General features: G+C 33.7%; 1 protein-coding gene across 4 annotated transcripts in view; it reads right to left on the bottom strand.

Moving 5' to 3' along the window:
- Window positions 1-976: 976 nt before the first annotated feature.
- ACSL3 (acyl-CoA synthetase long chain family member 3) overlaps window positions 977-14,013 on the bottom strand; it is a 64,655-nt gene continuing 51,618 nt past the window's right edge. For all 4 annotated transcript variants that reach the window (XM_039332192.1, XM_039332191.1, XM_039332194.1 and 1 more), the window contains 4 exons: window positions 11,514-11,705; window positions 10,227-10,341; window positions 8,358-8,515; window positions 977-4,847 (listed from right to left, as the gene is read on the bottom strand). In XM_039332192.1, the coding sequence (XP_039188126.1) occupies window positions 4,684-4,847; window positions 8,358-8,515; window positions 10,227-10,341; window positions 11,514-11,705 (629 nt within the window). In that variant the 3' untranslated portion in view covers window positions 977-4,683. The remainder of the gene's footprint in view (window positions 4,848-8,357; window positions 8,516-10,226; window positions 10,342-11,513; window positions 11,706-14,013) is intronic.

Raw genomic sequence — 14,013 nt, 5'->3', positions numbered from 1 at the left:
TATTGTCTCCATTATACCATACTGTAAAGAGCCCGAAATCCCATCGCTCAAAGATTGGATTAAGCAATTGCAAAATACCTAGCTGATTGTTCATAAAGCACTTGATGAGGCCAGAGAGACCTACAAATTGCAAGTGGATAAAAAGAGGATGGAACAAAAACCTTTCAAAGTAGGCAAGCATATTTCTTTCCACTAAATATTTAAAATTGTTACAACCCTCAAAATAGTTAGGATCTATGTTGGGCTTTTCCCAATTACACATATCATTAACCCAGTAACAGTCGAATTAGATCTGCCAAAGAATCTACGGAAAATTCACCCGGTGTTCCATTGCAGCTTGCTGAAACCAGAAGTCACCTCCACTCTCAGGCCCCCTGTTCCACCGTTACCTCCGCCGTGATTAGTTGAAGTGGGTCCTGATAATATCCCTCTGTACACTAAATCTGGTATTGGTTCATATTCATCATTTTCTAGAGCAACTTGCTAATTTAAGATAAAATGCTTAACTGCTTACAAAAATTAGAAGCAGACTACTTTTCAAAGTATTTTTTCTTCTGACCAATAGGCATTGTTTGAGCTAATAAGTATTTCAATCCACTTTTCTTATTTAATGCTCATATAAGCAGGATGGGTTATGGGAAAAGAGAATGTGATATGATGACTGTAATGATAACCTGGGTGTTTAAAAAAAAAAACAAAATTGCTTCTTTGTGCAAACTGAAGGTAACAATTTCTGTTCAGAGTGTGCCATTATACTTAGAAATAACTACTTTTCATATATACATGTATAAGAGTTCATGTAATATTCTATGGCAGGAATGGCTAAAATGTGTCAGGTTTAGAAATTCAACTCCCAACAACTGTAGCTGGTGTGGCTAACAGAGGATAGAATATCTGAAAGACCATGTTGCTTACCCCATTCTAGGAGGATTAGAATTAATGCCCCTAAAGTGAAAACTCAGACACAAGAAAAAAGTAAACTTGTGAAACTCAATTTTATTTTGTCCAATGAAATGTCCAATGAAAAATAAATAATTATATAATAAAGCTCTGTGGTAATAGACACATTTTAGGCTGTTCAGAATAACAATCAAGTCCATGAATTTTCATTAAATAACCAATTGCTAGAACAATTGGTCATCCAGTTCCATTTTTTAGTTTGGTGTAACATGGGTACAGCCTTAAAGTTCCCTCTTTTTACCTGGTTAGAAGACATCCATTGCAGATAATTGTTTACAGTATAAAAGAACATTAACAATTAATATACTTGAAAAATCAAAATCAAAATAAGTGGAAATGAAAAGCAGAAAAACAAGCTTATTTTTATGTTATTTTCAAAGGATTTCAATTTTGTTGAGTTTACTATGCAAAATCTCAAGCTTTAATGGATGAAACACATCTGTGTTTCAATTCAATATTTTTTTTTAAACTTTATTTAAAGCAAATGAGAATCTATAACACAGGTACAGGGCTTCGTTAAGCTTTTAACTGCACACTGCATTTAACAATTGTGGCAAAATATCTTTCAAATCCAGCAAAATATTTTACTGCTAAAGGACAGTTTCCCCTGAGGTAAACAGAAGTAATATAGCTGTAAACTGCATCCACTGGAAACTGTTTTCTGACACTAAGGATGCTGCTGCTATAGTTATTTTTAATAGAATTTGCATGGGATTCCATCTAAGTGAAATGAACTGAAACTGGTTAGAAGTAGTGCTTTGACTCTTTCATGCAGTATAGCCACGCCCAGAAAGACTGAAATTCTATTAACAAAGAGACAACCCTTTCAGTTCTTATCTCATTTTCAAAGGGAAGACAATAAGGCAAAAAACATGCATGTGATTGCCTCCATTAACATTACTGTATTTTTATCCACATACTGTGGAGATGAAACATGAAGCAAATATACCCTGCAAAGAGTTTAACGTAACTACAGCAAATCTGCTTATTACACGACTCTAAAAACATAAAAATGTTACATAGTAATCATGAGATATTTCCTATTGTAATTCCACGCGAAGAACATCAACTGAGGAAATTACATCATGAGCATTTTTAAAGTATAAACCTATTTGTAAGTGAATAATGGCTCAAAGTTTTGTAGGGGGAGAGAAAGGAGTATATTGCACCATATTCTATGTAGCCCATACATTGCCTATATCCCCTTTGTTGTAAACCTCTACACAAGGAAGTCTGGGATTGAAAACATGTGGAAGAGCACAGTATGCAGTTTCTCCCATTACATATTTCAAATTCTCACATAATCCTTTGAAGGGAGGAATACATTTAAACAATTCTAGAAATAACAGTGACAGAGATTAGCCCCATAGAATCAAATACTAAAACAAAGGATTAGTTTGTATCCAAATGCCACACCCAGCTATTATACAATAGAACTAGAAATATGCGAAATCCAGACAATATTCATTAGGTTTTTACAACACTCCTGGTTTTCTTTTTTTTTTTTTTTTTACAAATTATAAAGTGAATTTTAACAGAAAAACACACATTGTTGATTTAAGCATGGGACTTAAAATTTGTATTTTTTTTACTGACCAATTTCATTCCATGTGGTAAGCAGAATAACATTTTCATGAACTGGAACCCAATACAGATCACTCTTAGTACAGATTAATTTTCAAAACAATAAAGCATTAACCATTATAAATAACTTCCTGTTGCATATTAGAAGAAAATGTTCTGCTGTACACAATTTTTGTCTTTCTAATTAAAATGCAACTGAATTGTATTGTTTCTCAAATAAAAGCTATTGTGGAAAGCATAGAATAGCATAGTCTATGCAAAATTAAACAGTTGGAAAACTAGCATTTCTGACAGGAAAAGAAGAAGCAACAAGCACTAAATTGTCAACTGAAGCCAATGACTTCAAAAATACTTAATGTTGGCTGAACAGTGTATATACGTAATCATTACTGCATTACTCAGATACAGATTAAAAATCATAGGGTGTGCTACTGTGCTAGTTTGTTGCATCACAGAAAGGAAATCAAAGCATTTTGCAAATAACATCGCGAACATATGTTTCATGTTCTTAAGTTGCCTGTATAATTGGATAAATGAAACTCATATTTAGACCTTATATATGTGGAACTTTAACTCATCATGAATATAGATGCTCATGCAGAAGAAAATAATCACCATCTCTTGAATGGTAAGAAAAGCACACTTCCATGGTGCACCTGGGCTTTTCCCAGTTTGGGGTCAGGTCTGCTCTGCTTTTGCAAAAACATCTATACGAACAAGGGCAGATGGTCAAGAGCCAAAGGTTTTGCAGTACTATTTCAAAGGGACCAAAAAAAAATGGAACTTACTGTCAAGTGACAGGTTTAGTGCATAAACAATGTTTAGAAATCCAAAGAAAATTGGCATGGATTATGTCCACAAACATAGCTAACTAGTAAGAATTGTTTACATTCCGCCCAAATAATACACCCAAGATTCCTATAACCAGGTAATTAAAAATATCACTTCTATCATCATTCATGACAGTTAAAACAAAGAGACTATAAAAACAAACAATGGTTCATTGGAAATATACTCCAAGTACACAATCCATTATAAACTGATACAGGGAACTTTCCCACCCACCATATCCTCTTCCCCATTGAAAGGTATGCAACAATGCTGATCCATTTTAGCTGACTCATGCAGGAAACGGCCATAATGGACTTTAAATTTATTTAATTGAACTTTTGATTTACACATACAAATAAAAGGAGTGGGTCTGAACTGTAAAACAATACAATCAATATAATAAAAGACCCATTGAGAAAAACAGATTACCAATCAAAATGTAATTCAATTAAAACTGAGTTCTCACTAGTTTCGATAATTCATTTTTTTTGTTAAATGGTCTGAATGCATTTTGAAAAGTGAATTACCTGTGTTAGGCAGGTGATTCACAGATGTAACATTTTCTATGTGACGGCATACTCTGCACAAGTAAAATATTGATATACTTTCTTTTGCAGGTGATCTCACACATACAGCATTTTGCCATGAACATTTTCCATATCTGAGATTAAAAATAAAATATATATGTAGGAGGAAATTGTCAGGTATATATTTCAGTTGTTCTCTATTAGTCAGAATCTCAGATGATTTCTCTGATAATTTGATCCAAAATAATTGCACAGCAACAAATAACCTCCATCTTCTGGTTAACAATGATTTTCAACTGTAAGTGATTTTATTGTACATAATTTCACATTGATAGCTTTTGAATATTGAAATATGCATGTAAAAAAGGCTTAGAATATTAATTTGTTTTATAGCCAAGTTCTTCCTCTATTTAGCCAAACTTCAAAAAAGTTACAAATAAACAGAACATTATACAGGATCTATAAATCCGGTTTAAAAATTTGAGGCTTCAAAATCATGGTAGTCCAAATGGACTTATAGGAAAATTTGCACATTAACAAGAGACTGGAACAAATGAAGACAGACAAAAAGTTGCTGCCTTAGAATTTTACTAATCCTGTCAGTTTAAAGATGGTGATATTATCAGAAGTAACAGCATATGCTAAAAGGAAGGAGAGATGTTTTAAGGTTGGTCCCAAGTGGTAGGACTAAGAGTTCAAGTATTTCCTATTTGATCTGAGCTCACCATAGCAAAGTGATAAAAAATAAAAAAAGACAAAGAGAGAAAAAGAGAGGGATGAGTTATTTTACTTTTGTTCCATACATTCGATTAATATCTTCTTGATAATGTGCAGTAAGCTCTTTACGCTTTAGTTTGAAGGCATCTGTCACCAAACCCATTTCAGGGGTCCAAGGTTCAGGAGACAACCGAATTTTGAGGGGAATTTCAAATTTCTCCAGGTCAGCTGTAACAGAAAGATAAAATTTCAGCTTACAAATTATATATTTTAAAGGTTATTATAATTCTGGAACAAATGCTATAAACTTGGAATAAATGCAGAAAAAGATAAAATGTAAATTTTAACACTTTTCCTTATGAGAAGCATCTAAAACCTCTGGGCTATTTGACCTGAAGTCAGAGATCTGGCAATTATAAATGTTAAGAAATGTACAGTGTGGGAAAGAACTTTTACTCTTTTTTTGAAATAATATTAGAATTTAGGATCATAAAGAAGGCAGCAAGATTTAAGAAATACAGTGTAGTATTTGCTCATGAAGTGTCTGGACCCAAAATTTAATGATGGTTAGCTTTGAAGTCTTTAGAAAGCTCTTACACAAACTCAGCGAGAAAAGTCAAATTATAAAAGTTAGCATGCAGTATTTGCACAATCAAGTCCAGTCCCCAGTTCAGTGGATGAATTTAAAACATCCCTATTTAAAGTATCCCAGACAGAAGGCTAGCCAGCCTCTCTTGGAACACATCTAGCAAAGTAGTGGGGTAACAGTTTCCATTATTCTAATGTTAGAAAAAAATATTTTGAAGTATTCAATTAGACTCTTCCTTCTACAACTTAAAATGCATTGTTTGGTAGCCCACATTCTAGAACAGTGGAGTAGAGCAGAAGTCTCCAACCCCCAGGTTGTGGACAGGCACCAGTCTGCAGGTTCCCACAAACCAGGAGGCGCAAGCGAGTTATGCCCCACTGTGCATACGTGGGTCCAGGCAGCATGCGAAACCATGCCCTCCCGGTCTGTGAAAAAACTACCCTCCATGGAGTCGGTCCCTGTCACCCAAAAGGTTGAGGGCCCCGGGGTAGAGGACTTGAGCTTTATCCAGGCAATATCTTTTCTTCTCTTCCCATGATTAAAATCCCCACTATTTTCAATATGTCTTCACAGAACCTGATTTCTAGTCCTTTGATAATTTACATTCCATTTTTCTGAATCATTTTGAATTTACCTAAATTATTCCTAACTATGGTACCCAAATTCAAGCATAATACTCTAGCTAGAACTTGATCAATTCAAAATAAAATGGACATTTCCACAATTTAAAATTGTATTACAAAAATATCCTTTTGTTTAGCCACATCTACTGGCATATACTGTATTAAGTTTGTAATATAATTATTGCCAAGGCTTGGGATGGGGAAAAGGGTACCTTCAAGACATGCTTGACTTCTGGATTAGTCCCTGAAATTTTCTTGGTGATGTTTTTGGAAGTAGTTTGCTACTGCTTTCTTCTTAAGGAAGAGAGAGAGTGACTGACCAAAGTCACCCAGATGGCTCTGTATTTAAAGCAGGACTGAATTCTACATTATATCAAAGTATCAGTATGGATACTTTGATATAATGTAGAATGGATCTTTTTCATTTTAAAAACAGAGGCATTGTCTGACTATTTATTATTTTTCCAGGATTTCCTAAAAATAATACAGAATAGTTAGTCCTTAGCCTACAACCATTCATTTGGTGACCGAAGTAACAATGACACTGAAAAAAATGACTTACAACCAGTCCTCACATTTACTATCAGTGCAGAATTCCTGGGCTCACATGATCAAAATTCAGGTGCTTGGCAATAGGCATATATTTATGATAGTTGCAATGTTCTGGGGTCATGTGATTGCTATTTGTGACCTTCCCAGCAGCTTCTAAACAAGCAAAATATATGGAAAGATCCAGATTCACTTAACAACTGCAGGGATTTGCAAAAAAGGCCGTAAAATCAGGCACAACTCACTTTACAATTGTCTTGCTTAGCAATGGAAATTCTGGTCCTAAGTGTGGTCATAAGTTGAGGATGACCTATTATTAAGCTTCCTTCAATAACCTGGAATATAATTCATCTGGCCCTATAATCAGTTCTCATAGTGACTATTTCTTATTTCAAAGAAAATCTGCATCTGAGTAACACTGTAGGAAAGCAATAGCAGGAGGATGGCACTGAAAAATATTTTGTACATGCACAGAAATATTTTCACATTGTTTATGTATCAATTGAAAAAGGCTGTTTTGATGTCTTATTCTAGAAACTTGATTGTTCCAGATTGAGGTATCTTGAGCGTTCTGTTTTAGCCGCTCAGATTGGAAGTTATTTAATATTTTGTAAGCATTGGGTGTTATCTCTTGCATTCTTCTGTGTGGGTTAGAATAGCAGAAAGAAATAATTATATCCCAACTGCTGCTCACATAGGTTGAAGTGGGGGCAGAGGTATGTGTTAATCTGGGTAGAATTATGAAGTGATGCATCAGGCATTTAAATAGCATGTGCTACGAAGGAGCTTTCTGGACCTGTGTTGTTAAAAGACTGATTAGAGAACTAGCCCCAAGGAAGAAACAGCCTTGAGAGTCTATTGGACCCAATGCTGGAATAATGGGGACTGGTATTAAGGTTTCTGGTTGCCTCTTTCACTTTGAGATAACCTTCATAGATACTTTAGATCCCTGTGAGTATAAATTTATAGCCAGGCTAATTTCTGCACTTCAGCTTTCTTTATAAAGAACCTTTACAATGCAAAGACAATCACAATAAGTCACGTTTTGTCATTTTTTCCCTCTTACAAATATCCTTGGGTGAACTCCAGGAGAAATTGGCAGGCCAGACTGTAAAATCATGCAGTGGCTGAACCCTTGGATTTGAGAAGTATTTGCATTTTCCAGCCTATGTGACCAAGAGTGAAAGAGATGACAAGTCCACATTGGTCATTTCCCCTGGTAGATAGGGCTTCTGGTTGCAGAATGGCAACCAGGGGGAGAACAAAATTTAATATTTTTGCCAGCATGTCTGCTTTTGTATCTGCTTAAAGGGTTATGTGTAGTAAGGAATCAAAATTCAGAGTTAAATTATCTTTCCTCTCATTCCTTTCAATCTGAAACCTATCCACCAAGGACAAGTGACTGTATTTAAAATATAAGGAAAATTAGGAATAAGATTACCAATCTGCACTGAAAATATATGTATGACTGGCAGCAAAGTCTAACAGCTTCTACATTACTTTCTTATTGTTCAGTGGCCATTATTATTATAAAACTGACTGATTGATAATTAAATAAATTTGAAGCCAAGAAGTATTTCTGAATCTTGCTCTTTCCCATAGTCCACACATAAAAAAGGATTATAATTTTTGTTGTCTACTGAATCATGATTGATCCAATATTTGGTAGAACTTCCATGATTCAATATTTTGAGTTGAAAATAAAACACCTTTTCTATTTTATGCACATGGGTGCTTCTTTCATATTCTGATTATGAGCTTCTTGGATTCATCTGATTTGTCATAATGGGAAACAGGGTGTTGAGATACAATTTTGGGCAGTTCTATGGGATTTGTTTGTCCCAATCCTATTGTAATAATAATAAAGAAGAATCTTAAGAATATATTTCAGCATATCTCTAGGGGACACTAATGTATCCTCATGACTTCTTAGTAATTTTGTTTTACATGGTAACTTGAACAAAACTGGTAACTTACCTGTTCTAGCAGCCTCAGCCAAAAGCTTCTGTGCTTCTTTCTCCACTTCAGAATTATTACATATCTCTTCCAAAGTTCCTCTGAATCCTTTCTTTCTTGCTAACTCTTTAAGTTCTTTATGATTTGGCACAACAAATCCAATGATATAAGAATGGAAACTAATACAAAAGATAAGTACAATTTCATAATTAAGTTCCTCATCTGTTTAATAAAATGTCAGTAATTTTCTACATGTTTATTATATATTTTTCTAAAAAAAATTCTCCAAATATAATCAAGCAATTTTTGTCACAAAGGTTTCAATTGTGACAGCATCCCTATTTTTTCACAGTTCTTAATACATTATTTTTATGTTCCTCAAAGAAGCAGTAAATCCATCACATGGGTTATAAAACAGATATATTTAGCAACAGAATAGCATTATAGTAGATTCTTTAACTGCCTAGCATTAGAAAGACTTTAGAGGCCGCCTGGTCCAACCCTGTGCTCAGTATAGGAATCCTCATACCATCCTGGAGAAATATTTGTCCAATATTTTTTTGAAAACACTTACACTTGTGTGATCCACCAAGATATCCAGATCTTTCTTAAAAGTACTATCACTAAACTAGGTACCACTTCTCTTGTACCTGTGTAACTGATTTTTCTTAAGTGTAGAACCTTGTATTTCATATCACTGAAAATCATTTTTTGATAAGCCAAGTTGAAGTCTTTCAAGATTCTTTTGAAGCTTGAACCTGTCTTCTGGGGCAATTCCCCAAGTTTTGTGGAATCCCCAAATTTTATGAGCATGTAACACATCCACATCTGCTTATCCAAGGTCCTTGGAAAGGACCCTTTAGGTAGAAACAAAAATGCTAAATCCAGCCTGAATATTTGGTATACTTTAAATAAAAAAATTTACACTGCTACATAATTTCTCTAGTCACTTTACAGTATAAAATTAAGAATGTAAAACACACAATACAAAATTGGAAAAATATAAATAAAAAAAGTAATGTAACTTTATTATTACGTAAGTATTGTCTTATCTACAAGGGATTTAATCATAAGGTCTTATAGAACCAAAATGACAAAACAGAATTTGGACATCAAAATAATGAAAATGTGTTAAATTGGGAGAATAGAGAAGTCTTAGACTAGTAATGATAGAATAATAGGAAAGGCTGAAAAGCATTTTGGAACTGTCAGTCAGAGATATTTTTTCATCTAATGACTAGTGGATTTTAATTTGTTAAACTCTAGTGATATTAAGGAAAAGACAAAAGAGATTTGGAATTTGAGAGTTAAATGCTCTATCAATTAAAAACACAAAATGAAAAACAAACAAGAAACTCAGTCAGGCAGAAACATGGTATTTTTCCTCAGGCAAAAATCTATTCCCAACTTCTCTTCTCTTGTTTGGGGCTCTTTATTTTTCTTAAAAGGGCAGAGAAAGGTGATGGAGGAGTCAGGGCTTCAAGACACTCCAGGGAACCTGTCCGGTGAGATAGCTGTGGGAGAGAGAACTCCAGGATTTTAAAGTCTCCTAGTATACACAGCTGTAAGAAGCAAACAGGCTCTAGGCTGAGAGATCATATGAAAATTCTGATTCTGGGGACATTGGGAGAAAAAACTTATCAACAGCTGTCTTTCAGAAAGAGCTAAATATGGGCATTTCTGGACAGTAATTCAAAATTAACTGAAGTAACCTAATAATGCCTGATGTTGAGTGCAGCCAAAAGGAATATATTTTTCTGCAAAATGTGAACAGGTTTAAAAGGCAAATACTGCTTTTTTCACAAAAACTCACAATACCAAGGAAGACATTTCTAGAAAATAAATGTTGCCCATGCAAAAATGAATAAAAAGTTACACCGCTTTACTTACCTGCTTGCATATACACAAATATTATCTACCAGGGGAAGATTCTTCAGAGCTGCTTCAACTTTACCAAGGGAAACATATTCACCTGCTTGAAGCTTTACAAGATCCTTTTTACGATCTATTGAATGAGAAATTAAAATGAATGTTATAATGATTAAACTACAAGATGTCTAGATGTAAAAGGTTAGATTTATGAAGGTCTAATTATTCATTTCTGCTTTAAAATTACTAGCATTTAACAAATCTGGATAGAACAACTTTTATTAACTTACAGCAATATGCATTTAACAACTCCAAAATATCTTAGCTTTTATCTTGAATTGAGCTTTCTAAATAAATTCACATATAATGCTGAACCATAACTAAAGCATGAACTACTCTGTCAAATGAATACTGATTTGGAAATTAACCCAATATGTTAAAATAACGAAGTGAAGGCAATGTCTTGGCCACTGTGTATCTTCCCAGAACTCCAATTATCTCAAATTTACTCTAATAACTACATCTAAAACGCTATCTAGTAAATAGAGAGAGTTATCTAAAATACAGAAGTTGTCCAAAAAGAAATATCCAAAAAGATATTGTCCTAATATCCAAAAAGATATTATATTGTCCAAAAGGAGAAAGAAAATAATAAAGATATAGACTTTTACCTCTAAATAACCATAGACAAGAGTGTCCTATAACTTAGTAGTCACACTGATTGTAAAAATGTGTAAATTTAGTACATTGTGTCTTACACTCTAAGGCAATCTCCCTAGTGTATTATGTTCCACAGCTCTTACCAATCACCACTGACTAGGAATTCTGAGAACTTAAATCAATATATTTGGAAGGTGCTTAAGGTAGAGAAAACTAATCTAAGGTTACAGGCCTATCCCAGGAAGAGACTTAATAAATCCAATGAATCAAACGTTCTATTTTCCTCTATTCAATCATGTCCTTGGAGATTGCCTGGACAAATCCCTGCATTTTTCTTGGCAAGTTTTTCAGAAGTGGTTTGCCATTATCTCCTTCCTAGGACTGAGAAAAGTGAATGGCCCATACCTAAAACAAGTCTAGAACTCGTGGTCTACCAGCTTTTGGCCTGATGCCTTAATCACTACACCAAACTAACTCTCCAATGTATTGAAAGTAAATGCTATTATAAGCAAGAAATGAACTTTCAATAGAACATACATATACTTAGCATTAAATATACTCAAATAAATAATAGAGAACCCAATCTACCATAGTGAAATGATTTTGCAGAAAAAAATATTTCAATTAAATTCTGCATACTACACTCACCAATAATTTTAAGACAACCGTCTGATTGGAATTCCCCAATATCTCCAGTGTAGAGCCATCTCTCTCCATTCTCATCAACTATAAAATCAGTTCTGGTTCGTTCTTCATTTTTGTAGTATCCCATAGTTATATTTGGACCACCAATAACAATTTCACCTCTAGGGTATGGTTTATCTGTGTTAAAGTAACCACCTATAGAAAAGATATATATCAAATTCAACACAAGTAAATTTCTATAAACAGATACATTTTTTAAAAAATGCACATATATATACACACTACCATACCTAGAGAAAGCAGCAAAACAGGATTTCCCTAAATTTGTTCCTGTTCCTGCCAATGGATGTAGCTAACAACCCCAATTTGCAATGTCCTAGTTTTGGTTTATTATTATATATAAACAAGAATTCTGCATTGCTATGAAAGAAAACAAGAAAGGAAAAGAAGTCATGGTATATTATTAAATGTTGACTTCTAAGGACAGAAACAACCAGTTCATACAGATAATAAACACATGGGTTCTGTAGCTGTTCCCAGTGAGAAAAAGAATCAAACATTAAACACTGGGGATGTGGAGTGGAAGAGCTCTACAATGAAATACTTTGATGGACTAGACAGTATGCAATTACGCATATACACATATAAATGGTTATTGTGCAAATGGTTCACAAGACATAACGAACTGTGTAATACAGCAATTAAAGCTGCAGGCACAATTCTAAACAATGAATTGAGAACTATCTCTCCAGCATCCTATATTCTATATCCTATGTTCTATCATTCAACACTGGTCATCTGCTTAGTAGCTAAAAATTGAAATTAAGTTCTATCAATCTATAAATTCTGTTCAGGAAAAATAAATCCCAAAAGGGCTGACTTAGCTTGGAATCAAAAGCAATGTTCAGTTTTCTTTCTACCATTCCCAAAACTTTCAAGATAAACTCAGGTTTGCAGAGTAAAAACAAAGGTTACCTTCAAATTATGCAAAGCAGGTTAACTGAAGAAGGTATAGTGTGTGTAATAGACCTGAAAATAGCATCTACAATAAATATTTTAATTCAAGGCTTCTTTAGTTAAATCCAGTATAATCCACTGTTATCACAGTTTTTAGAGTGTCAGCTCCACAGTACTAGCCTTTTATATTTATCTTATTAACAATGACTAAATTTTTCCATTGTGTGATCCAAGTATAAACAGCAAAAATAATTTATTAGAATTTTGATAAAGTCATCACAAATATTATGGAAATAAGATTTTAAGACCAGCAAATTCTTCTGTGTATTTTCTTCACTTAATATTATTTATAAATCATACTTAATACATATATAATTTTAAAATGCAATATTTAGTGAAAGAACCCTAACTATTTGAAATAGAATAAACATGCAGAAAGTATTATTAATCTCTCATCTTGCATTTTTTGTTCAAAATTTATGTGTACCATGTGACAGATTATTTTTTTTAAGATCTGGCTGTAGGAAGTGCAGCTAGAAAATATATATTAAAAAAGCATGTATCATGCATGTACTTTGCTTCTACATTACTTATGAAAAGAAATCTGTATACTTCTGCAAATGTTTATGGTTTCTTGATAATACTTGTAAAGTTGTTAACATACACACATTAGATGCTAATTCTCTGTCTTTCAGAAAGCCCTCAAAATGCCTCTGCTGACACCAGGAAACCTGCACAGTAGCTACATCATACATAACATTTTGATTTTAACTCTTTCATGATCTTGGTTTTGAAATAAATTGTTGGTTTTATTGATGCCCCCCCCCCAAATTCACCTTGTGTCAGATGGCAGCCATATAAATTTGATAAATACATTAAAACTAGAAAACCCATGACCTGTTAGGTCATCCTACTTTCCATGTATAATATAAGGTGGCACTGTTTTCCCTCCCCTCATGACCCTAAGTAGAGCCCTGGTGAAGTCTCATCCTCCTTTTCCTTCTTGGCTGACCTTTGGCATTGCCTGCCACTTTGCTGAGAGAACGTTTGGGGAAATATAGTTGAAAACTACTGCTAACTATGGAGATATTATAGCTGTCACAACTTTGCAAATAGAACTGATGTGAAATCCTTGAAATTTCAATTACATGAAAGCAATGGTCCCAGATTTGTATGCATTCTTTATGTTATGAAATTTGGAATCTTGACTCAAAAATATACGATGAGGCACCATTTGGGCTAATTTAAGGTTACAAACAGACAAGAGAGTTTTAATAATATATACATAGAATATTCTCCTGAGATGATAAGATCAATGTCTGTGCCTGAGGACAGTCACATAATATCAACAATAATACTAATATTTTTATACTTAAATAAAAAATCCACTTACAATGGAAGGAATTGTATGGGCATGCAACAGGTTACTTATTCAACCAACTCATAATCAAAAGAACTTGTTTACTGCTATAATATATGAAAACTCAGGACTCCCAAATCTATATTGCCTTTATTCCATCTGTGATATATCACAGGACATGTGATA

Source organism: Crotalus tigris, unplaced genomic scaffold (assembly GCF_016545835.1).
Source record: "Crotalus tigris isolate CLP2741 ecotype Arizona unplaced genomic scaffold, ASM1654583v1 scf7180000024453.458620722:586385, whole genome shotgun sequence".
In the NCBI taxonomy this organism is placed as follows: Eukaryota; Metazoa; Chordata; class Lepidosauria; order Squamata; family Viperidae; genus Crotalus; species Crotalus tigris.
The sequence above is the reverse complement of the archived record's forward strand: the minus strand, read 5'-3'. Positions and strand labels throughout refer to the sequence as shown.